This window comes from Oncorhynchus clarkii, chromosome 12 (genome assembly GCF_045791955.1).
Source record: "Oncorhynchus clarkii lewisi isolate Uvic-CL-2024 chromosome 12, UVic_Ocla_1.0, whole genome shotgun sequence".
NCBI lineage: Eukaryota > Metazoa > Chordata > Actinopteri > Salmoniformes > Salmonidae > Oncorhynchus > Oncorhynchus clarkii.
Genome location: NC_092158.1, coordinates 45,178,705 through 45,205,242, shown reverse-complemented (window position 1 = coordinate 45,205,242; position 26,538 = coordinate 45,178,705). Strand labels below are relative to the sequence as shown.

Sequence of the window (26,538 nt, the reverse complement as noted above, 5' to 3'; positions counted from 1 at the left end):
TGATATTTTTGCATGTGTTTATATTTGTAAGTATATGACCCTATTATGGAAAAGGGAGACCCATAACCAACCCATAAAGTAAAATGTATCATCCAGCTATGTAAACTTTAACATGGATTTATCCTGCAATAGATGTGGTTGAATTGGTAACGTCTTCTAATGCCTCTTAAAGGTCAAAAACAAAAATACAGCGCTAATTTGACCGCTTCACGTCAAAGGACATGAACCTACGGTGTCAGGAAAAAAATAACCAGCCATTTATCTATTGCAATTTAAGAGAAATCGTACAATGTACAATTGGTGATGTTCATAAAAAGGTGTTTTTTTTCTTCAAAAAAGTTACAGATCCAGTTGCAGCGTGTTCAGACAAATCTTTTTTAAGTGTGTATCGGAGCTCTGCGAGATTTCTGTGATTTTCTGAAATAACACACACTCATTCAACCCTCTGTAAATAAGTAAGTTCTTAACATAAAGACTTAAAACTCAAAATTCTATAAGTGCCTATCCCAAGGAGAATATGTGTTCACTTTCAGCTTCCTGTGTCAACCGGAAGTGCCTTCAAATGGTGTCATAGGTGCTGTTTCGAAGGGTTAAAAGGGTCTGATCTTTTCAAAACTTCATATGTGTGATTAGATGGCAACCCTCATGAACTGTCAATCAGTAATTTCTTCCAACAGATGTCAAAGAAAAGCTCTCTCTCTCACACACACACACACATCGCACACACACACACACACACAGCAAGGATGGAGTGACAAAGTGCGGTGCTTAAAGACACACAGAGTCTGCAATGGCATTACCATAATCTCTAGGCTTTGCCGAGTTCAACGAGATGCCCCGCTTGACCGTAGCTTGCTCGTTCTAAGAGCAGCGACCATGAGAAAAAGTAGGCCCAAAATGAAGCTTGGTCCTAAATTTCAATTGCTTATTGGAGACAGTGAGAGAACCATTAGGGTTAGAAGCACAATTCGACCTCAGGTACGTTCCTGAGGTCCTCCCGATCTGTGTATATCTAGCCTTGACCGTGTAGCATTAACTCTTAACAGTTCAAATAAGGTGTTTACATCAAACAGTTTTCACTGACTTCTCTCCCCATAGGAATACATTGCCTGCAACCCTAAATTCAACCTGAAGCCTATGTGGGTTATGAATGCCTTATGAACCTGTCTTCGAGGACAATCCATCAGGCCACTATGAGGTCTACCTGTGTTGATTTTAAGCTTCCTGGAGCAACCGGAAGTGATTAAATTCACCCTAAAAGTGTTTTAATATACATAACATATAAAGTTTTCACAAAATCACTGCATTCAACCCTGTGTAGATCAGTCAATTCTTAACATAACAACTTAAAGCTCAGGATTCTGTAAGAGCCTACCCCAATCAAGATATGTGTTTACTTATAGCTTCCTGTGTCAACCGGAAGTGCCTTAAAATGGTGTCAAAGGGACTGTTTCAAAGGGTTAAAAAGGTCAGATCTTTTCAAAACTTCATATGTGTGATTAGGCAACCCTCATGAACTGTAAATGAGTCATTCATCCCATCAGATTTCCAAGAGCCTGCAATAGTTACCTTTGTTCAAACTATCAAAGAACCGTCAGACCTAGAGCTCTGAAACTTTAGAAACCTGTTATAGAGCTCAAGTCGATAGTGCACAGTGAGTTATGTGGCTCTAGAAGGTTCTCAGACCGAGAAACAGCCTCGTACATTTGCAATAACTTCAATTCATTTTGACAACACGGCAATGACGACATTTAGAAATGTCCCCGAGTCGCAAGACTAGGTGCATTGAAACCACCTCGGCCCATAGAGACGGACCCTAACATTTCTGTCCGATAGCTCATTCAAGGACCCCGTAGCAATGCCCGGAAAATGTGGATTTTCAACACCAATTAAGGTCGCTACTCGGGCTCCAAATGACCTATCGAGTTGAAACTTGGGATTCGGGGTCACCTCAGCTAGGCCTACATATAATGTCAGAACTGGACCCGCAGCTAGAATGTAACTACGTGTTTTATGTTTTTATTATGGTTTGAACAGAAGGCGCTGTGAATTTTGTGCCTGCTCTGAAATATGTGATAGTTGGCTTCTAAACGAGTTGGAAAAAGTGGGTGTGGTGTCGTTTACCTTTGATGATCTTCGGATGTTTTCACTCACGAGACTCCCAGTTGAAACTACGTCCAATTGAGTGGTATTGTCCATTGTGTATATGTTTCGTACAGTGCCAATATGATCCCATTCATTTTTGTCCATTTCAGGGGGGTGTTGTATTACATACATACCCCAACCAGAAGCCATGGATTACAGGCGACATCCGCACTGAGCTAACCTGCCACTTTCAAGGAGCTTATAAGAAATCCTTCTATGCCCTCCGACGAACCATCAAACAGGCAAAGCATCAATACAGGACTAAGACTGAATCGTACTACACCGGCTCTGATCCTCGTCGGATATGGCAGGGTTTGTAAACTATTACAGACTACAAAGGGAAGCACAGCCGCGAGCTGCCCAGTGACACGAGCCTACCAGACGAGCCAAATTACGTCTATGCTCGCTTCGAGGCAAGTAACTCTGAAACATGCATGAGAGCATCAGCTGTTCCGGACGACTGTGTGATCACACTCTCTGTAGCCGATGTGAGTAAAAATAAAATGCATTATTATTCCCATACCATTATTACAGAGACTCAGATAAATGATGCTACCCTCTGCCTATTTGCTACTTAGCTTAATCAAGCCTCAAAATACAACACTGCCCCTTTAAGATAAAAATAAGCCTTGTACCGTATTTGCTTTTCAAAGATGTCTAGAAACGTACAAGTTTTGTGCTCTTGTAGGAAGGAATCACTCCCCTATTGCTGACTACAAATTATCTATAACTGGGCTATTAACACACTGACGCTCTAACTAGCAAACATTATGAACAGAATGTGGCTACATGCAGCTCTTGTTAAAACAAGCTTATCTACTCACTACCACAGCAGTAAACAGTCCAGTTCATAGTAAATGGCACAGATCTATATTGTATAGTCTATATGCATAGTCTATTTGCATATAGGCCTACTACAGCTCTGATTGGTTACACTGCACCTGTCTGTGTCTGTGTAGAGTATGGGCTGAGTCGTGCACATAGAATCCTACTCCAATGCATTCTGCCTACAACAAAATCTCTTGCATAGTTCATTTTGTTTCTGTATGTTACATTGAAAATGGTTAATATTGCGTTGATTTGATCACAATTGCCACAGTAAAGGGAAATGTTGATAGTGTTAACTAACAGTGAAAACTCTAGAAAGTTGAGTGTAGTCAAATCTCGTGCTTCTCCATGGTCGGATATTTCTTCTGAGCTTTGCGTACCAGTGCTGCAAGCTGCAAAGCTCACATGCTGAATTGAACAGGCACACGCCTGCATGTTGATTTTGTCCATCCACACCAGATGCACGCAACTCTGAACCACCTATATTATTTTGTGAAAGGTCGAAATGCATGAAATTCATTAATGGCCATTTATCTAGCTAGCTTGCTGTTGCTACCTAATTTGTCCTGGGATATCTACTCTGACAATTCATTTTTATTTAATTTAAAGGGCTAGGCATCCCGCTGGCGGGACAACTTCCAGTGAAACTGGAGGGCGCGCAATTCAAATAAATAATCATAAAAATTATGGATATTAAACATTTATGTACATACAAGTCTCTTATATCGGTTAAAAACTTAAAGTATTGTTAATCTAACTGCACTGTCCGATTTACAATAGGCTTTACAGTGAAAGCATGCCATGCGATTGTTTGAGGACGGCACCCCACATCAAATATTTTTCAACCGGTTTCATAAATTCACAAATAGCGATTAAATATTCACTTACTTTTTGAAAATCTTCCTCTGATTTGTCATCCAAAGGGTCCCAGCAACAACATGTAGTGTCGTTTTGTTAGATAAAATCCTTCTTTATATACCAAAAAGTCTGTTTAGTTGGCACCATTGAAAGGAAGGAATCCAAAAAGCTACCGCTAAACTTTGTTATAACAAGTCAAAATACATTTCTACTTAACCCTTAGGTACCCTAAAATGTAATTAAACAATTATATTTAATACGGAAAGAAGTAACTTATGTTCAATAGGAAAACGATATTAGCAGGTGCGCGTCTTCTTCGTCGCGTGTGCACAGACTGATTACTAAAACTCATAATTATTCCTTGTTTGGGAAGAAACAAGCCTGAAACCTTGAACAAAGACTACTGACATCCAGTGGAAGCCATAGGAATTGCATATGGAGAGCTGGATTACATTACTTCCCGAAACGTTCTAGAGCATAGCCTCTCTTAAAAAAAAATTATGGTTGGTTTTTCTTTGCATTTTCTCCTACCATATCTATTTTGTTATAGTCTCCTACACTATTTTAACATTTCTACAAACGTCAGAGTGTTTTCTTTCCAATGGTACCAATTATATGCATATCCTGGGCTTCAGGGCCTGAGCAAAAGGCAGTTTACTTTGGGCACGTCAGTCAGTGTGTATGCATGAATGTGAAGTGTCAGTGTAGGTGGGTGTGGCTGAATGATAGAGACTTGAGGATGGGCAAAGTCCTTTCAGGTAGTCAGTGTGGATAGTTTGTGGGAGAGAGGGAGGGCGGGGGTAGTTAGCTATTCAACAGTTTTATGCTATTCAACAGTCTTATGGCCTGGAGAAAGAAGCTCTTTTGGAGCCTGTTGGTCCGTGACCCGATGCTCCGGTACCGCCGGCTGGATGGGAGCAGAGAGAACATGGCTCGGTTGGCTGGAATCCCCAGGTTGCTGGAGTTTTTCAGTCCTTTCTCAGACCCCACCTGGCATGAATATCTTCGGTGGCTGGGAGCTTTTAAGATGTATTAGCTGTTGTTTAAAGAAAGTTTTTAACAAACAGGGAAACCTTTGCCCATCCCCTTTAGCCCAGACAAAAAATGGTACATTATAGCAATAAACTTTTAGCAATTGATTAGTATTTTAAATCTGTGATTATTATACTATTATTTTGGTGAGGAAAAACATTTTGGTACTGGTAGCTGGGGATTCTACAACAAGCACACAGATTGCATAGAAATTGGTAAATACACTGCTCAAAAAAATAAAGGGAACACTAAAATAACACATCCTAGATCTGAATTAATGAAATATTCTTATTAAATACTTTTTTCTTTCCATAGTTGAATCACACAAAAATTATCAATGGAAATCAAATTTATCAATCCATGGAGATCTGGATTTGGAGTCACACTCAAAATCAAAGTGGAAAACCACACTACAGGCTGATCCAACTTTGATGTAATGTCCTTAAAACAAGTCAAAATGAGGCTCAGTAGTGTATGTGGCCTCCATGTGCCTGTATGACCTCCCTACAACGCCTGGGCATGCTCCTGATGAGGTGGCGGATGGTCTCCTGAGGGATCTCCTCCCAGACCTGGACTAAAGCATCCGCCAACTCCTGGACAGTCTGTGGTGCAACGTGGCGTTGGTGGATGGAGCGAGACATGATGTCCCAGATGTGCTCAATTGGATTCAGGTCTGGGGAACGGGCGGGCCAGTCCATAGCATCAATGCCTTCCACTTGCAGGAACTGCAGACACACTCCAGCCACATGAGGTCTAGCATTGTCTTGCATTAGGAGGAACCCAGGGCCAACCACACCAGCATATGGTCTCACAAAGGGGTCTGAGGATCTCATCTCGGTACCTAATGGCAGTCAGGCTACCTCTGGCGAGCACATGGAGGGCTGTGCGGCCCCCCCAAAAAATTCCACCCCACACCATGACTGACCCACCGCCAAACCGGTCATGCTGGAGGATGTTGCAGGTAGCAGAACGTTCTCCACGGCGTCTCCAGACTATCACGTCTGTCACATGTGCTCAGTGTGAACCTGCTTTCATCTGTGAAGAGCACAGGGCGCCAGTGACGAATTTGCCAATCTTGGTGTTCTCTGGCAAATGCCAAACGTCCTGCACGGTGTTGGGCTGTAAGCACAACCCCCACCTGTGGACGTCGGGCCCTCATACCACCCTCATGGAGTCTGTTTCTGACCGTTTGAGCAGACACATGCACATTTGTGGCCTGCTGGAGGTCATTTTGCAGGGCTCTGGCAGTGCTCCTCCTTGCACAAAGGCGGAGGTAGCGGTCCTGCTGCTGGGTTGTTGCCCTCCTACGGCCTCCTCCACATCTCCTGATGTACTGGCCTGTCTCCTGGTAGCGCCTCCATGCTCTGGACACTATGCTGACAGACACAGCAAACCTTCTTGCCACATCTCGCATTGATGTGCCATCCTGGATGAGCTGCACTACCTGAGCCACTTGTGTGGGTTGTAGACTCCATCTCATGCTACCACTAGAGTGAAAGCACCGCCAGCATTCAAAAGTGACCAAAACATCAGCCAGGAAGCATAGGAACTGAGAAGTGGTCTGTGGTCCCCACCTGCAGAACCACTCCTTTATTGGGGGTGTCTTGCTAAATGCCTGTAATTTCCACCTGTTGTCTATTCTATTTGCACAACAGCATGTGAAATGTATTGTCAATCAGTGTTGCTTCCTAAGTGGACAGTTTGATTTCACAGAAGTGTGATTGACTTGGAGTTACATTGTGTTGTTTAAGTGTTCCCTTTATTTTTTTGAGCAGTGTAGAACAGATGTATTCATTATATTATGTGATATGACATTAGCTACCTACCATTCCAATGCCTACCCCTTTTCTAACAATGTTTCTACCGTCCAATTACCACAAACACTAGTATCCCCTACTAGTGTTTGTGGTGATTGGACGGGAAAATCTATCACTCTTGCACGATTGGTCTGTTGTGATAGATTGACGGATCACTCCCACCACTGTACGTGTGCTCCAGCTCCTGTCATAATTTTTAAAAATGAGAATTTCTATTGCAACAATAATATCACAATACTACATATCAATACAGGGACAATACAGTGTGCACAATGAAAATGGGTGAAGAGAAATCTAACAAAAGATAACAAGAATATTTCAGGACACATTTAGATGTGATAAGGCAATGAGATAGCAACATACATTCAGAGACATGACTTCATGACTTTAGACATTTTAAGTTTTACAAGTTTGAGGGATTTATAACATTTTTGCAGTTCAATATATAAAAAATGAATAAACATTATCCCACCTCAAGGGAGTAGCCCCCCTATCCTTTAGGAAAAGGGCAGTATCATCTGCAAATTGACTGATATTTCTATCTTTACCAAAAATATGAATCCTGTTTAAATGATCAGATTTGTTAAGAAATAAGGCTAAGGAATATGTGGCTAAAATAAGTTAAAGAGGGGAGCTTTGACAACCCTGTTTAATTCCTCTAGCAATAGAGAAATTAGTGGATGTTCTTTTGCTCATAGCCACCGAACTGCTAGTATCATTATACATCAACCTTATCACTTTACAGAAATTCTCCCCGAACCCAAAGTAGGTTCTAAATAAAAAGTTAGTCTCTAAAGTGTAAAAAGCCTTGAAAAAAGCGAAAGACTATTTAAAGCCATATTCTCCTATGAACTCTGTAATGAGTTCTGCTGTAATGTAGGTTATCTAATACCTTCTATGAACTCTGTAATGAGTTCTACTGTAATGTAGGTTATCTAATACCAATTGTATATGGTTATGAATACTCCTTCCTTTAATGAAGGCTGATTGAGTTTCAGTCAGATCTGACAGAACAACTGGTCAGGGTGGTGGATGCGCTACATTCATAAATGCATATCGTAATATATCTGTTCCACCTGAATATGAATGTGTGATGGTTGACATCCCCAGTACAGGTAATAATATTAAGCTGGTCAATTTAAACAATCCTTGTCAAAAACTTTGTATAGCAATGTTTGATGAAATGTCAGGATACTTGGGATCTAGTGAGATATGGTGTGGTGTCTTTAATACACATACTACTTTATAGGGAAGCCCACATACTGATGCTAATGGTATGATTGTCAAAGATATGATGGAAGAAAAAGCATTAGTATGTCTTAACGATGGATGGCGATACAAGAATAGATGTTGTCAGAGAGGTTACATCCTGCCTGGACCTCACAATGGTTTCTAACGCTATTGCAGACATGTGTGAATGGAAGGTATTGGATGATTCTACTATTGGGAGTGATCATTTCCCGATTATGTACCATGAACTTTGATGTCACTATTCCAGATAGTTCAGAAGATGTGGCTTTCCTAAAGAAGACTGGGAAACGTTTGGAGAACATTGTTTAAACTCTGTTGGAGAGTTGTTTTTAGAGAGGTATGTTGATGTTTGTGCTGCCTCTGTCACTTCTCTGATTTTGAGTGCAGCGAACCTACATATACCAGTGAGTGAAGTGGGTGAGAAAGGAAAGGTAGTTCCTTGGTGGCCTGAAGATTGTACTTTGGCTATTCGAGAAAGATATAGGGTCTACAGATTATGACTTTGACGCCTGAAAATCGAATTGATTTCCAAAGGAAGAGAGCTTTGGTGCATAGGGTCGTTAAGTCTGCCAAGAGAAATGCATGGAGACAGTTTGTTCTACAATAGGCAGGGGTACGGAGTTGAGAGATGTTTGGTCCAAGTTGAAGAAAATGACTGGAAGAAGTAAAAACACTCGAATTCCAGTTTTGGTGACGGTGATAATCTGGCTGTATCAGATAAAGAAAACTATGACATGTTGGGGAGAGCATTTGCTAATGTACATAGTGGGGTTACTTTGAACGAAGTGTACAAGCAACGCAAGCGTCAGATTTCAAATGCTCATACTAATGTGTTTAAGAAGAGGAATATTGTTGACTCATCGTTGGATGCTGATTTCACATGGCATGAGATGTGATTAGCCCTAATAGGCTCTGGATGTACAGCCCAGGTTATGATAAATTATGTTATGCAATGTTTAAGCATCATCCTGATGAGGTCATAAATATTCTCCTGAGATTATTTAATAGAATCTGGAGTGTAGAGGTTCTACCTTCTAGATAGAAATGTGTAGTTATATTGCCTTTTGTAACGCCTGGGAAGGATCCTTCATGTGCGGGAAGTATGGTGGCAAAATTGCAAGATTATGTTATAATACTGTTATTGCATCAAACGGTTGTTTTATTCAACAGAATAGAGTATTCTTAACTATTGTGTGTATGTTCTACTGAGGATGGGCCTTTGGGAGATAACACTGACAGGAGATTTACAATGTCTTTTGGGTGATAAAACCTAAAGAGCATTCCAGAGCATGAGTTAATGTTTCTGTTCTCTACCGTACCAGGGAGAGATGGTTCGAGTTTGGAGTCGGAGAGACAGACACAATGAAAACTGTTGCCACAGCAGATACTGTCTGCTACGTATTATAGGTATCTTTCATACAAATCTTAACCTTGTGACCCATTCTATATATCTGCTGTTTGTCATGTAGGTTGAAGGGGGTGTATCTTGGCTATAAAAGACCTTTGTACTTTTGTCTCGGCGCTCTCAACGGATCATCAGAGACGGTGATTCGTCGACCAGCCATCGCTATTGCAAAGCTTTCACTAATAAAGTTTCAGTTTAAGTACAAGTCTGAATTGTGTGATAAGTTTGTCTCTCCTCATTTGATAGTAAAGAAATTAACCACCACATTTAGTGACGAGAATGGGATGTGAATCTTCACTTGGTGATCGCTCCTGACGACCTGGGTAAATCGTCCACGAGGGATCCCTCAATCTTGGGATCTCAGGGAGACCACACTTCGGGAACAGAGCAGATGGACCCACCTTTGATATGAGAGGCAGCGAGCCGAGTGGATACCACATCACAAACTTCGTTTTTTTTAAAACAGGTGAGCGAACCACACAGTCGAGTTTAAAAAAAAGCCTCTGTTACGTAGGCTCTGAGTGTGTATTCATGTGTGAGTGGGGAACCTTTGAGGAGTAAGCAGGGCCGAGTCAGAGGAGAGTGATCTGAGCGTTTGTGGACTCAAAGATACTCTGCCACTGGTCAGTTGCTTGCGACCTAGAGCCGTCCTGACACTGAATTGATCACAGTGGGGATTGGTGCAGTTTGTAGGAGTGAAGGGACAGATTGACTGTGGGTTCTGTGTGAAGCACGGTACCTGGTGAAACCCTATTGAAAGAAGGACCTCATTCTGAAACGTGATCCTCAGAAGTGGTGAATTCCAATTATTTTAAATGTGCTAGCCAGGTATGCCCTGGGTTTGGTAATTTAGCGTTAAATATCTAGAATCTGTGTCAACTAGTTTTGGCCATTTATAATATTGTATAAGATAGTAAGGTGCACCTGTACTTGTTTTAAACCTGTAATTGTTTTAAACCTGTACCCCATTTTAGAAGTATTGAAAGATGTAAATGTATGAGTTGCATTATCCCAGGAACTAATCATGAGATATAAATCTGAAAATATTCCTGCAGGTTAAAATATTGTTGAAAAACAACTAACTGATAAGGTATGTTTGAGAATTTCATTGTGTGACTGTGATATGAGAGTTGTGTGAATACGGAAATGAGTCTTAATCTGAGTTTGGATAGTAACATATAGAAATATGCTTAATCTGATTATTGACATTTGGATAATAAGCTTTGATATAACGTTATCGTTGGGTTCTGTTCCTTCACTGCCCATCACAGAATATCACAGGGTGGTATTGAGAGCGGGATGATATAGTTCCCGAGAAGCTTGATTTTGACATGGTCTCTGGGAGGTTAGAGAACCGTTGAGGATCCCAAAACAGGATGGTCATTGTCCGGGAAACATACGTTTTTTTTTCTCTTTCTGTTGGGAGTATGTTTGGAGAGCTGCTTCGTAGCTATGGAGAGTCCTTGAAAGAGCAAATGGAATGGTTGTCGTGAGTACCTCAGAATTTCATACGTTTTATATGGATTCTGTGAATATATGAAAATATGATAAATTGTATGTGTGTATAATCGATTACTAGAGATTTGATCATCTAATACTGGGAATATAAGTAGATACAATTTAAACCACCCATTCTACCACCCATTATATTATTTGCGGGGTTTCTTCGTCATTTCAATAACATTGGGTATATGGTATTGACTAAAATCTGTGTTTCTGATTGTAATTCAACTATTGGTATGTTTTGCCTGGAAAGATATGGCCGCTAGTGTTTGTTTAAGATATAAACTGAACGTTTTAATAGCTTGCTTAGTTCAAATTGAAAGACAAATTCATTCAACATAAAAAGTGAGGCGATTTCGAGGTAATACGTTGTCTGTTGCCTAAATGGTCTGCTGGAATAACATATTGAGAATGGAGTCATATTTAAATAAGTAAATCAAAGAAGAGACAGTTACCTAAATCTAATGAATTCTAATAATAGCGGATAGGTAATTGCAATAGAGTTGTGCCCACCGAAATGTGTTTTTTTATTCTTAAGGATTGACTAATTTGGCACATTACATGTTATTTTTAAAGTCTTGGACATTTCATAAAAGTGAAGCCGAAAGAGAAGAGAAGGTTGTAAAGTTTGTTATTACGATAGAGGTAAACCAGAACGTTGTTTGAGTAGGGGTTATATTTTTTCCTACTGGTAAGAATAGGAGAGTTGTTTGTGCTCGCTGGACTGTATTGGGCTGTAAATGATTCAGGTCTGAATAGTTGAATCGGAAACGTTTTGTGATAGATTGTTATTATTGTTGCTTGGTTTTATTGTTTAGGTAACACCAGGGAATTTGAGCAGGAAGTTAATGTATTCTAACATTATAATCTGTTTCCATTACTTGGAACAATGTCAGGTCATTAAAGTGGACTGCAGTTTGAGTTTGATTTTATTTATATTTTTGCAGGGACAGTGCACATTAATCACAGTTGCGTGTGTCTAATGGCAGGCTATTCCGGACATGGGAAGCTCTCACAGAGAAAGCAGATTGACTAAAGGTGCTTTTCCTTAACTATACAGTCACCTCTCATGGCGGACCTTGTGGATCTGCTGCCATATGTTTGGGTTTTCTGTTTAACAAAAATACTGAGTGGAGGGGGAGCCTGGCCATTTAGAATATTGAATACAAGACAGGCGTCAGTGTATTGCACAATATTTTTCCAACTCAGGAGCTCATGCTTTCTGAGAATGTAACAGTGATGATATCTATTTGGCTTCCTATCAAGAACTGTGAGAGCCTGTTTGCAGACAGAATGGGTTTTAATGTTGTGCAGCAAGCTTGGGCCCAACTAGTCAAGTAGTATGTTAAGTGGGGGAGTATCATAGGTTTGAAGTACAGTTTTGTTACCTCTGTAGTCAAACATTTCATATGTATTGGAAATTAGCTAGGTTGAATTTGGTTATTTGAGTTACCTTTTTCATTTGCTTTTTAAAAGAGGTTGGAATTAATTAAGTATGATGCCAAGGTACTTAAAATCAGATACCCCCTGGAGCTTTTCCTCTGACACATAGACATCTGGCTCAGTGCCATCAGTTGTCCTCGTTGTGAGGAACATGCAGACTGTGTTTTTTTTACATTGAGATGGAAATATGAGTCCCTGAGCAACTTTGTCATCTGGGCCATTACAGTAGTGAGTTCTTGTGTAGCTTGTTGATTGTTATTTGCATGCATTTATCACTGTATCATCTTCATACATTTGAACTTCTGACCCAGTACAGACAGAAGAAAGGAAGATCATTAATGTACAAGCTGAACAGTATTGACTTTGGGACATGCCAACATTGTAGCTAAGAGTGGGAAAAAGTTAGTTTTGACTATTACTGAAAGATTAGTGGAATCTGTGTGGGTAGCTGGACAGGTAGGATGACTGACAGTGAAGGTGAACAGGTGTCAGGTGACAGAGGAATGGATGAGACTGAGGCAGGAATTCCGTTAACCATAAAGTGGTATATTTACTGAGTAGTGTGGATTCATGGACGCACAGAACTTCTGGATCAGATGGAGTTAAGGAAGAGAAAGCAGCGAGATCAGGCGATGGCAATTTCCTCCTTTTATGGAGTTGAGATCTGAGCTGAGTAAATGGCAATGAATTAAAGGATTATTCCACCAACTCCATGGGCCTTTTCTACAATTACACTGATGAGACAGCACCAACTTTTTAAAGGTTTTAGATTTGTTAAACAGGTTTGTTTTTACTGACTTTATGCAACAGGTTGAAATGATTAGATTACTGGAAAGGGGTTATGGGTGAATAATTTTGCACGCCCAATTTTTCAGTTTTTGATTTGTAAAAAAGTTTGAAATATCCAAACACACCGCCCGGGCAACGAAGGAGTAAATGTCGTTCCACTTCATGATTGTGTCCCAATAAGACTTACAGAAAACGTTTGACCTCCAACAAAGGGTATATAACAAAGTTTTGAGATAAACGTTTGTAATTGACCAAATACTTATTTTTCACCATAATTTGCAAATAAATTCATTAAAAATACTACAATGTGATTTTCTGGAGAAAGAAATGTCTCATTTTGTCTGTCATAGTTGAAGTGTACCTATGATGAAAAGGCCTCTCTCATCTTTTTAAGTGGGAGAACTTGCACAATTGGTGGCTGACTAAATACTTTTTTGCCCCACTGTATGTAAACTGATAGAAAGATGATTGTCAATAAATTGTGCTATTTCCTGGAGCACAGAGGTTTATAGAGTCATTGTCAAAGTGGTTTCTGTAAAGGTAGACCTACCCTGGATGTATTAGTCAAGGTGAGCAAATAAGTGTAAAAAAAAAAAAAAAAACACTGGTCACGAAAGAAGTAATGGCTACTGTCTTTTTGACATTGAAAAGGCCTATAATACTATGTGGCGAGAAGGGCTACTGATGAAGATGGAAAGATTGGGCATTGGTGTGAGGTTATTTAACTGTGTTTTGGCCTTCTATTTAATTGTTCCTTTCGAGTTCAAATGGGACACAGTGTATATGATGATTTTGGAGTTGACAATGTGTTGTGAAATATGTTGTAAAAATGTATTGTAATGTTTATAAAATTGTATATATCTGCTTTAATTTTTCTGGACCCCAGAAAGAGTAGGGATTTAAATGATCAGTGGCAAAGTCTTACTGTATGTTCTTCTCAAAGATGAAAATGGCTGATAAACAGTTGTTTTGTATGAACAGCCTATGGGTAGGGTTTCTACATTCAAATATGTGTGTTTATGGTTCAAATATATATATACCATTTACCATTTTAAAAAATCAACAATATACAGTGCCTTGCGAAAGTATTCGGCCCCCTTGAACTTTGCGACCTTTTGCCACATTTCAGGCTTCAAACAAAGATATAAAACTGTATTTTTTTGTGAAGAATCAACAACAAGTGGGACACAATCATGAAGTGGAACGACATTTATTGGATATTTCAAACTTTTTTAACAAATCAAAAAGTGAAAAATTGGGCGTGCAAAATTATTCAGCCCCTTTACTTTCAGTGCAGCAAACTCTCTCCAGTTAATGATGATAAATACAATCCACCTGTGTGTAATCAAGTCTCCGTATAAATGCACCTGCACTGTGATAGTCTCAGAGGTCCGTTAAAAGCGCATCATGAAGAACAAGGAACACACCAGGCAGGTCCGAGATACTGTTGTGAAGAAGTTTAAAGCCACTGTGCAAGCGATAATATTGAAATCATGATCAGAGATGCAGCCAAGAGGCCCATGATCACTCTGGATGTGCAGAGATCCCAACAATCAGTCGTATATTGCACAAATCTGGCCTTTATGGAAGAGTGGCAAGAAGAAAGCCATTTCTTAAAGATATCCATAAAAAGTGTAGTTTAAAGTTTGCCACAAGCCACCTTGTGGAAGAAGGTTGGCAACAATGCAAAACGTTATGTTTGGCGTAAAAGCAACACAGCTGAACACACCATCCCCACTGTCAAACATGGTGGTGGCAGCATCCTGCTTTTCTTCAAAAAAAAATACAGTTTTATATCTTTATGTTTGAAGCCTGAAATGTGGCAAAAGGTTGCAAAGTTCAAGGGGGCCGAATACTTTCGCAAGGCACTGTAAGAGTTATATATTGGAAAGACAAGAGACAACAAAAATACTATTTACACACTATTCATACATATTCATATTCTTATATACAGTTAAATTAGATCTTTAGAAAGAGATGATGTGATATAATGTATTTTTTAAAGCTTGCTTTTTGCCTGAGTAACCTCTGGTGGCAAATCATTCCACAATGCATGGCTCTATACATAACTGAGTGATGCATTAAATCTGTTTTTGGTTTGGGTACAGTGAAGAAACCCATAGTGGTGTGTCTGGTGGGGTATGTATGTCTGTTTGAAGTGTATGCAAATATATTATACAAGTGGTTATGCATTTTCAACAAACAAATGTTTATTAAAAAGACAAGAAGAGAACAAGTCAAATTCTCTTCAACTCTCCAACCATGTGATGGCAGGTTATGTAAATTCATAACAAGTGAGTTTTTTCAATAACAAATTATGATCAATAACTTCAAAGGCTGCACTGAAATCTAACAATACAGTTCAAACTATTATCTTATTATCCATTTATTTTAGACAATCCTCAGTCATCTGAGTCGGTGCAATACAAGTAGTATACGATTAGATATTAGGGTTTAGTTTCTCTAGTGTTTGGTTCTTAAAACATTTAAACCGGGTGTACACAACATGACCATCAAAATCCTAACGTCACTGAGCCTCTCACATTAAACGACCGTATTTCCTGTATTTTTTTGTTGTCTTGCCAACACTAAAAGATGTGGCACAGACGGGGATGACACACTACAACGTTCTTCGCTTAGTCGTGAGGATTGTCGATTGCACGTTGTCTCGCTAAAACAATGATGTGATACGATTTAACGTAGCTACAACGAGCTGTGGATCAAAGCAGCCTCATTAACGTTTTCAGTCAGACATTTACGCTTGCCACACAGAGTTGAAATGTCTAGTCAACATTTTGAATTGAATAACATTGCTTGTGCACTTCAGAGCTGTAACGATTTGATGCTTTGGTTATTTTATTTTTTATTTAACTATGCAAGTCAGTTAAGAACAAATTCTTATTTACAATGACGGCCTACCCCTACCAAACCGGGACGATGCTGAGTTAATTGTGCACCGCCCTATGGAACTCCCAATCACGGCCGGATATGATACAGGCTGGATTCGAACCAGGGACTGTAGTGATGCCTCATGCACTGAGTGCCTTAGACCGCTGCACTGGCCTCTTCTCTGGCAAGCTCTCTTTGACTTTTTCTGATCGCCGTTTTCAAAACTTGTCGTTGTACATCTCACTCCACAAGATCCTTGCAGATTTTTGTCCGATAAAATCAAACATGTTTGAAACTACGGGGAATCTGCGCCTGCTCACATACGAGATCGGAAGCCCTCTGATTGCGTCTTTGACCCGCTCACATTTAACGAGCGCCCGTCCGGAGTAGGCAACAACATGGTGATTTTGTCTCCGATCTTAAAAATAGGGCCAAGATCGTGTAGTGTACTCCCGATGACAAAACACTCCAGTACAGTAGGCGGCGGCATACACCTATAATGTTTGCCATAATATTCTAGAAGAAGAAGACAACATGGCTGCTGCAGCAGGTCGCTATTACAACGAGGGTGGCAGAGCAACGAAAAGACAGAAAACCGAAGACGGGATGACGACGGTAAGTATTGACTGGCGACTTCGTTGGGGATGAAAAGTGCATGCATCAGTAAAACATTTCCTACCACCAGCATTTTGGAACTTCGAGTGTGCAACAACATGAATGCTGAACACTAGCTAGCCTGAGCCAGACGGAACTAGCTAACGTTAGCTGAAGGTAACTAGCTAGCCGCACAACCGGTATTTTTTTCTAGCTAAACTAGTTAGCTATGTATTTCTCCAGTTTTGTAAACGGTATTTAACGTAGCCAACATTGCTATCTTGCATAATTGTATCGTCGAAGATGTACGGCTAATGAGGATAGTAGGCGTTAGCTAACTAGGTTCCGAACGTTAGTTAGCGTTGTATGATGGAGGTTAGTTTAGTCAACCTTATCCAAGCGGGAATACTTGGTGACAATTTAATTCATTTTGTGGGGTGGGTATAATTTGTGGAACGTTCCAAAAGGAATCTGTTCCAAAAACTTCGTAAATAACAAGGTTGCCAACAAACAACGCATACAAAGTTGTAAAGCGGCCGAATAAGATACCGGGTAGGGAGGGAGTGTGCTTTTTCAAAGTTTTTCACTCACCACGTTTATTCCGAAAAATGTCTGTCCTCACTGGTAACCTATGGACAAACATGAAGCATAAGCTACGTAGTGAGTTATGCCTATTCGGCAGCGAGTTAGCAAGGTGAATTGATCGTGCTATTTTGTATGCGTTGTTTGTGAGTGGAAAAACTCAACAAAATTGCCCACTCCTTACCTGGTATCTTATTCTGCCGATATACAACTTTATATGCATTGCTTGTTGGCAACTTTATTTACAACGTTTTTGGGACAGATTCCTGTTGGAGCGTTCCACAAATTATTCCCACCCCGTTTTGTGCACTTGTTTCCGAGTATTTTCTACTTAACTTTAAGTTAGTTAGACAGCTGACAATCCCCAGGCTGACATCCATTCTACTCACTTATACACGGGATTGGCTTTTCAAGAAGATCAGGCACTTTATACAAAGCCCACCACCCTTTAAATTGTGTTTATGATTTGGTGTTCTATTTAGTACACACTTTGCTTGCCAACCCCATCATTGTTTACTTTAGCTAGCTTGGATTTGTGTTGTACTCTTGGGTGGTTCCTGTGTCGCTCTGTCATCAATACAGGTTGGTTTTAATTGGTAACATACACCCTGGGGATGTCTTTATTGCATTGGTAATCTGTACTGGTTTTCTCTAATCAACTTTTTGGTCTTGTTTGTAAGGAGGGCTATGATGACCCCCATAAAACACTCCCTTCCCCAGTGGTCCACATCAGGGGCCTTGTCGATGGCATCATGGAGGCAGATCTAGTGGAAGCCCTGCAGGAGTTTGGGACCATAAGGTAATTATCCTTTTCTTTGACCAGATTTTTATTTTGCACCATTCCAAATTCATTGGTGAAGTATTTTGTTACTGTAGGTTTATCATGCAGTGCATGGAAACCCAATTATTCCATCTTCCATTCTCTTCACAGTTATGTGGTCATGATGCCCAAGAAGCGCCAGGCCCTGGTGGAGTATGAGGACATGAATGGATCCTGCAATGCTGTGACCTATGCAGCCGAGAACCAGGTCTACATTGCCGGGCACCCCGCCTTCATCAACTACTCCACCAGCCAGAAGATCTCCCGGCCCGGAGACCCAGACGACTCGCGCAGCGTCAATAACGTGTTGCTGCTCACCATCATGAACCCCATCTACCCCATCACCTCGGTAACACACCCACTATTATGCAAGTCAGCTGTTTCGTTGCCATGACAAGGCACAATTGTTTGGCTCCCTGCATTGGGTTGTTAGTCATACCATTTGTCTCTTTGCTCTGCAGGATGTGCTGTACACAGTCTGTAACAACTGTGGGCCCGTCCAAAGGATTGTCATCTTCAGGAAGAATGGCGTTCAGGCCATGGTGGAATATCCTTTGCTCAAAATCTTATATTGTTGAAAATGTCGTATCGTGCCGGGGATCTCGTCACCACACACAGGTTCACATTCTCCACTGTGCATGCCACACAACCTTACTTCACGCCACAGTTAAAGCTCCTGTCAGCACCACTGACTGTTGTCATTTGCAAGTGGTGGCTAGTAAATATTTGTGCTTGACATAGATCTAATTGTGTATCAAGTGCTCATTGTTTCGTAAATAGAGCTTTGAATTACAAGAGAAACATAATGTGGAAAGGAGGCATAGTATGCATTTATTACCCATAGTTTCCTTGACTTCCCATACATTTGATGCTGTACAAAGTGCCCAGAGGGCGAAAGCCTCTCTAAATGGGGCAGACATCTACTCTGGCTGCTGCACACTGAAGATTGAGTATGCCAAGGTGAGTGGTTACATTCTTATCTTCAATTGTCCATCTAAACACTAAGGTAATTTCACTGAAGGAACACTGCAACGGGCAAAATAATCAAATGCTCAAATGTCTCTCTTTACAGCCAACCCGCCTCAACGTGTTCAAAAATGACCAGGACACCTGGGACTACACAAACCCCAACCCGAGTGGCCACGGTAAAATAAACACAGCCCCGCATCCCTCCCCATCCCCTTCTCTCTTCCCCTCCTGCTCTTATGGCATTGTGGGATGGGTAGGGTCCCAGGCCTCCGGGCGTAGTACCTTTGAACGCCCTGCTCCATGGTGACTTTGGCCACGATGAGCAGTGATGCGGTTGAGGCACTACTTCTGTGACGCATCACGCTCTCTCACAACACGACAGACAGTAAGGGCACAAGGAGTGACCTCGAGGGGTAGCCATTTTGCAGCACATGCTCCTGCACTGTGAATCGTCTGCATCTCAGACCACTGCATGCATTCTTGGCTAAACTGATGAATGCCTCGTTATGTCACAATTGAAGCACCTAGGTTCTCGTCACACAGGTTCACATTCCCCGCAGTGTGTGTCACACCTCACTCCCTCACGTCAAGCTCCTGTCTGCACCCAAGCACCGTGTTACACCCTAGGTGTCTTGCTTGGAATGCCCCTGCACCCATTAATCTCAAAACCATATTGGAGATTTTTTTGTTGTTGAAAAATAACACTTATGGTTCTTTTTTTAGTTTGACCAATCATGGCTAAAGTCAGGTTTGGCATTAAAATCTGTTCCTTGAGGCTAAAGTGTCAGTAGGTTTTTGTTCCAGCCAGTGTGTGTTAGCAACCTCTGACCCTGTAGCTCGCATGGACCAGCTTTCCCTGCCTTTGGGGTGGCCTTTAATTAAAATGTTTATTTCATTAGGAATCTCTATGGTAACATTGCAGAGGCAAGTGTTAAAGGAATCCATGGTATTCCTGGAACTTTCAAGAAGTCCAGTTTACGACCTGTCAATCAGTTGTTCATTCTGACTATTTGTAGATGGCAGTTTTGAATCCAGGCAGGGTTTCTTGTGGCCTTCTCTCCATTTGTATATGGTGTGCTGCCATGAGTGCCAAAATAAAATCATGGTGTTCCAGTAATGTATGAAGCTTGGTAGATACATTAATCTAACATTGCTCTCTTAGTTCAACCAATTACAGCAGATAATATTTGCCATCCAATGGGACACAGTAAAATTGCAGTATGCCATTTGCCTTGCTTCTAGCTGTATGCCCTGATCCCTTTATGCAAAAGTGAACACATTTCTATTTGAGATGTTAGTCCATTTGATTATCAGATTCTCATATTTTAGCCACGATGTGTTTTGGTCTTAGTAGTTTCATCCACACCATGGCCACATCTTCATTTCAGACATTTGACACTCAGGAGGTGTAAGAGAGAAAAAATACCGGCAGTGTTTAGACAGCCCCTGTTAATGTGCAGGTGTTAAGTGCGACCGGCGCTGCTCCTCGTGTCCTCACTGTGCACAGTCATACAGACTCACCTAAAGCCCTAAGCAGACACATGCTGTAGCTTAAGACACATCAGCTACAACAGCACCCACCCACAGGCATTCCAAACCAACCAGTTCCTCGGTTAACATCGGACACAATGAGGGCAGCAGACACTGGAATTCACACAACCTGATTTTCTTCCTAATCCAAATTTCCACCACTACTCTCTCCACTTCTGCAAGGAAAACCATGTTCCTTTTTTTATCCCACTTTTGGTTTGGGGAAAATAGCCGTCCTGTTTTGATCATGGTGAGGGCCTGAGACTCCCAAGAGTCTGTGAGCAGACACCCAGCATTATCCACCACCACAGACTGATCTGATAGATTGATATCCATCCATCCTCCTCTTACAAGTACAGCATATCCCATCTCCAGAACGCTGAAGATCTCACCTATTGACACAACACATTTTGTTTGATGGGGGCAGGAGTCTGGTGTGTGGCCGATAAGGCCACTCCTCCCAGCCCTCGGGATCCGACTGTCAGACACCAACCACTAAGCGAGCAACAGAGGAGTTTTCAAAACACACTTAACAGCCCGAGAAGGGAACAGATGACACTACATACTGAGACAATATACAGAGGCAGCGGGAACACTTTTTCTCAAACTACCCCTATGCCGTCCCGTCTCTTGACTTGGGTGTGTGGGCTTCCTTTTGATATCACTCTCCCCTCTTGTGCTGAACAAAACACCACCGAGCTGAATACTCATGGCAACAACACACCAAGTTGAATCGCCATGACAACACACCACCACGCAGACAATGCCATTCCAGATGATTTTACTGCCAAGCACTAGATGCCTCACGTCGCCATTGGGGGGACCACATCCATTGTACAAAAAAAACAAGCAGCACACTGTGCGGCCCCTTACATGAGAAGACGCACTGCACAAACCCAAACGGGAACCACGAAGACACAAGCATCAAACACCCGCCAAGCATACAAGCACAGAGGCAAACTGATAGAAACCTCAGCATTTCCCAAACTTCTCTCTGCATTGATGGACTTGGGTGCTCTGTTTTTTTTCCCTTGTACCCTCCCCCTCTTCTCTCTGTGCTGTTCTTGTGTTGATTCTACTACGTTGTTTTTTCCCTTTCTGAACTGGCCTGTAGTGATGCCTCTTAACGCCTCCCGTGTGATGCAGGTTTGGCTCTGTGTCTGACGACAAGACACGCCTCAAACGGTGCAAATGTCCTCTGGCTTTGCGGTCAAAGCACGGTAAGCTGGAAATGTGCCTCAAATGGCAACACTTAAAAACAAAGCAACCAACTTGGAGCAAAGCGTGGAAGATTGGTGTATACTCTTTCTCTGGTGGGGAAATGTGGAAACAGTGAGTTGAAGCTGGAGTCACAGGTTTGGTGGGTGGGATCCTCACTGACCAGCCTTCTGCATCCTGTGTTCTCCGTGTCTGGTGCTGTAAGTACACGTAAAGAGATGTGGCTGACCAGGTGATAGAGAATGATTGAAATGTAAATGTCTGCTTGTTGTGATTGACTTTGTCAACCCCATATGTAAATCGTTGACTTATCAAATTAGTTCTGGAATCTCCTCACTGAGATTGCTGCTAGTGCTCTTTAGGCTATCCTCTGTAATATTGCTTTAGAAATGTGTTGTCTCACAGCAACTTCTATGAAAAGGGGAAGAAAGAATTGAATTTCTAGTCTCATATTTTGATGCAGACCACTGTTAGATGTATAAGTTAAAGTAGTTTCTAAAATCACAATTCACTGGACATTTGAGGAAATGTCTCTGTGGTTGTTGCTCCATATTATAGCTAGCCAATGTAATATATTTACTCACACGTATACAATTCTAGGCCATGTTTTTGTCAAATGCTTTTCAGACTGTTGTCCATGGGTGGGGTGCTATGCATTTGTCAGGCTATGAAACTCAAGTCATGCTAGAATCAAATAAACATTAAGCTTAGCTACTAAGTGATATTCAATGTATTATTAGTGCTATATCACATTACTACTAACTGGGGAAAAGGGCTGCTCCTTTTAACCAATGTAATGACTGTACATTTTAATAGAATTGTTCTGATTTATAAAAAATAAAACAAATCTTAATACATGTAGCCCGTTAATGTTTGAATTAGTTTATTTGTCAGGTGTTTCTAGTTTTTCCTAGATGTCATTTTATGTTTTGCAACATGTTACTGATTAAATGTTAATTTGATATTCTTGCTTTTGGTTAAACTATAAACAAATATTCAAGTTTGTACATGATTTGTTTTGGTTTTGACGTGTATGTACCTGCACAGATGCTGACGCTGAAGGCAATTGGAACAATTCACAAGGTGTGTGTGAGTTCGTATGATAATGATTGAGCAATAATAGAAATACATTAGTGTGACTCTGTTCCATTCGCTATGCTGCTGTTAAATCCTCATACAAATCTCCAGTATGTTACATTTTGTTTTAGTTATGGTAACAAATAGTATGAGGGCCTGCATAAGCTTGTAACGTATGGTTTTAAGACAGTAAATATTTTAACCCAGCTTCTCGTGCATGTTAGTCACAACACTGCCCCATAGCTTGTAGCTGTGCCTCTTTTGATACACTGTCAAATCAGCATTCAGTGGCTAACTTTATTGCTATTTCTTGCTCTCAGATCCCAATGCCAACCCCAACAAGCGTGCGAGGCCGCCAGCTCTACTAGGAGACCACCCTCCAGAGTATGGTAAGTATAGGAGTTGGGATGTCTAGAAGGACTCCAGTGACTATTTGAATCGGTTTGCCCAGTAACCACCACTCCGTCTATCCATTCCTCTCACAAGGCGGGCCGACTGGTGCTTATCACGGCTACCATGATGAAAGTGGCTACGGGCCCCCTCCTCCTCACTATGAGGGCGGGCGCCGCATGGGGCCTCCGATGGGAGGGCGTGGCCGCGGACGTGGTGGAAGCTACGGGGGACCTGGGTACGGACATGGCCCACCTCCCCCCGGTGACTACACCGCCCACGCTGACTCCCCTGTTGTCATGGTGTACGGCCTGGAGCCCGCGAAGATCAATGCCGACAAGGTCTTCAACGTCTTCTGTCTCTACGGCAATGTGGAGCGGGTGAGTCCAGACAGGGGAGCAGTGTATTATTGAGGCAGAGGTTATAGACTGTTCTTGTTGGGGGTATAGACTGGTGAAAAATCTGATCTGTGGCCATGTTGGAGGTGGGTAGTAGGATAGTGTTTCTGAACCCTGTCCCCCTTTGTCCTCAGGTGAAGTTCATGAAGAGTAAGCCGGGGGCAGCCATGGTGGAGATGGGCGACTGCTACGCTGTGGACCGTGCCATCAGCCACCTCAACAACAACTTCCTGTTTGGACAGAAGCTCAACGTCTGGTCAGTGCTGCTTTCAAACTCTGCATGCACATTGACATCCACAGAAACTGACTAGTAACAGACGCCTCACAGGTTTGTGGTGTTAATGTACACTCATACTAGTGTTGTCCATCCACCGTCCACAGTGTGTCCAAGCAGCAGGCCATCATGCCTGGTCAGTCCTACGAACTGGAGGACGGCTCCAGCAGCTTTAAGGACTTCCACGGCTCCCGCAACAACCGCTTCACCTCCCCGGAGCAGGCGGCAAAGAACCGCATCCAGCATCCCAGCAACGTCCTGCACTTCTTCAACGGGCAGCCCGACATCTCCGTGGAGGTCTTCAATGGGGTAAGACAACTGGAGAGGATTCGGGGGCTGTGAGCTTTGGATTGGGTTGTTGGTTTTCTTGGAGATTTGAATGTTACAAGTTTACTTACCTAGTTTGTGTGTGGGGGGGTGATCCTTTCAGGTCTGTGAGGAACTTGGTGTGAAGAACCCATCCAGCATCAAACTCTTCACTGGAAAGAGTGAGTGATATGAACTTTATTTGCATGAATATCTGGTCTTTAAATTCGAGTGAATTCCCATGGGTCAGGTGTTGCAGTGTCAATAAATTAGAATGTGTGTCTCGCCTCGGGTGGCGCGACAGGTGAGAGGAGCTCATCCGGGCTGCTGGAGTGGGAGTCTATAAACGATTCCATGGAGGCTCTGGCCATGATGAACCACTACCAGATGAAGAACCCCAGTAAGTACTCCGACTGCGATAACAACACCACCGCTAATGATACCAACGGTGAGCAAATACACTAGTCTGTCCTTCAGGAGTGACTTTCCCAAAAACATGATCATCTTCAGCGCTAAGATCACCTTAAGGCCAGGATTCATTCAAAGCCACGGTACTACCCTACCGACTATGTTCGCAGAGATCAAATTCATGGTAAACGCTGCAGATTTTGGCTCAAGTGTAAATGTAGGAACTATGATCTTAATGCTAAAGATTCTTTGTTTTTGGGAATCCACCCCAGACTAGTTAATGTATTATTCCAGACTGACACAATCTTTCCAGTTGGCTAACCTCCCCCTCCCCTTTCTTCCAGGTGGTCCGTACCCTTACACACTGAAGCTGTGTTTCTCAACTGCGCAGCATGCCAACTAGAAAGAACTCTGACACCCCCCCCCCCCCACAAATCTGTAATGCTCTGTGTCCATGCATAGTGTATTTTGCATTCACATCTTCACTACAAGTCCCCTGTATGAATCAGAAACAAAATGTATGAGACCGACAAGTGTTTTCCTTTAACTTAAGTGCTAATATTGCGGACAGGATTTTGTACCAGTGAGTGTATTGTTTGATGTAGAATTATTATTTTTTTGACTTATTGTTGAATTTGATTTGTTCTGTACATTAGACCTTGGAAAAAAGAACCGCTCCTATTCTGAAATAAAAATTCCATGTTAATACGGCCTGTCTGTTTTTAATAAAGTGAATGGTGAACTATAGGGCTGTGATCTTTTCAGTTAGTAGATATAAGGCCTTAAACAGGTTCTTCAATCCTGGACCACAGCAGGTATACACAATGAAGCAGAAGAGGATTCCTACTACGGTGGCCAGGGTCATCTGGAGGAAGGAAACAACAGTACTGAAAGGGAAGATACAGTGCCTTGCGAAAGTTTTCGGCCCCCTTGAACTTTGCGACCTTTTGCCACATTTCAGGCTTCAAACATAAAGATATAAAACTGTATTTTTTTGTGAAGAATCAACAAGTGGGACACAATCATGAAGTGGAATGACATTTATTGGAAATTTCAAACTTTTTTTAACAAATCAAAAACTGAAAAATTGGGCGTGCAAAATTATTCAGCCCCCTTAAGTTAATACTTTGTAGCGCCACCTTTTGCTGCGATTACAGCTGTAAGTTGCTTGGGGTATGTCTCTATCAGTTTTGCACATCGAGATACCCATTCCTCCTTGCAAAACAGCTCGAGCTCAGTGAGGTTGGATGGAGAGCATTTGTGAACAGCAGTTTTCAGTTCTTTCGACAGATTCTCGATTGGATTCAGGTCTGGAGTATGACTTGACCATTCTAACACCTGGATATGTTTATTTTTGACCATTCCATTGTAGATGTTGCTTTATGTTTTGGATCATTGTCTTGTTGGAAGACAAATCTCCGTCCCAGTCTCAGGTCTTTTGCAGACTCCATCAGGTTTTCTTCCAGAATGGTCCTGTATTTGGCTCCATCCATCTTCCCATCAATTTTAACCATCTTCCCTGTCCCTGCTGAAGAAAAGCAGGCCCAAACCATGATGCTGCCACCACCATGTTTGACAGTGGGGATGGTGTGTTCAGCTGTGTTGCTTTTACGCCAAACATAACGTTTTGCATTGTTGCCAAAAAGTTCAATTTTGGTTTCATCTGACCAGAGCACCTTCTTCCACATGTTTGGTGTGTCTCCCAGGTGGCTTGTGGCAAACTTTAAACAGCACTTTTTATGGATATCTTTAAGAAATGGCTTTCTTCTTGCCACTCTTCCATAAAGGCCAGATTTGTGCAATATACGACTGATTGTTGTCCTATGGACAGAGTCTCCCACCTCAGCTGTAGATCTCTGCAGTTCATCCAGAGTGATCATGGGCCTCTTGGCTGCATCTCTGATCAGTCTTCTCCTTGTATGAGCTGAAAGTTTAGAGGGACGGCCAGGTCTTGGTAGATTTGCAGTGGTCTGATACTCCTTCCATTTCAATATTATCACTTGCACAGTGCT

General features: G+C 41.8%; 1 protein-coding gene across 4 annotated transcripts; it reads left to right on the top strand.

Moving 5' to 3' along the window:
- The first annotated feature begins 16,440 nt into the window (after window positions 1-16,440).
- Window positions 16,441-25,269, top strand: LOC139423233 (heterogeneous nuclear ribonucleoprotein L-like). 4 transcript variants are annotated; one of them, XM_071175026.1, is made up of 14 exons: window positions 16,441-16,575; window positions 17,817-17,935; window positions 18,068-18,305; window positions 18,418-18,503; window positions 18,820-18,916; window positions 19,029-19,101; window positions 22,721-22,756; window positions 23,071-23,139; window positions 23,237-23,520; window positions 23,673-23,794; window positions 23,920-24,121; window positions 24,243-24,300; window positions 24,423-24,518; window positions 24,871-25,269. In XM_071175026.1, exons 1-14 carry the CDS (start codon window positions 16,495-16,497, stop codon window positions 24,927-24,929), a joined length of 1,620 nt encoding a protein of 539 aa, XP_071031127.1. In that variant the 5' UTR covers window positions 16,441-16,494; the 3' UTR covers window positions 24,930-25,269. The 4 variants fall into 4 exon arrangements, with proteins under 4 accessions (XP_071031127.1, XP_071031125.1, XP_071031126.1 ...); XM_071175024.1 differs by having other exon boundaries at window positions 18,418-18,505; window positions 18,822-18,916; window positions 24,423-24,566; window positions 24,871-25,109; XM_071175025.1 differs by having other exon boundaries at window positions 18,418-18,505; window positions 18,822-18,916; window positions 24,243-24,303; window positions 24,414-24,518; window positions 24,871-25,109.
- The last annotated feature ends 1,269 nt before the right edge of the window (window positions 25,270-26,538 follow it).

Excerpts from the sequence above, each read along its gene's own strand:
- LOC139423233 (XM_071175023.1), top strand. The coding sequence starts at position 16,495 with ATGGCTGCTGCAGCAGGTCGCTATTACAACGAGGGTGGCAGAGCAACG. Across the intron at positions 19,102-22,720 it reads CCCCAACCCGAGTGGCCACG|ATGCTGACGCTGAAGGCAAT; the intron begins GTAAAATAAACA and ends GTACCTGCACAG. Across the intron at positions 23,521-23,672 it reads TCTACGGCAATGTGGAGCGG|GTGAAGTTCATGAAGAGTAA; the intron begins GTGAGTCCAGAC and ends CTTTGTCCTCAG.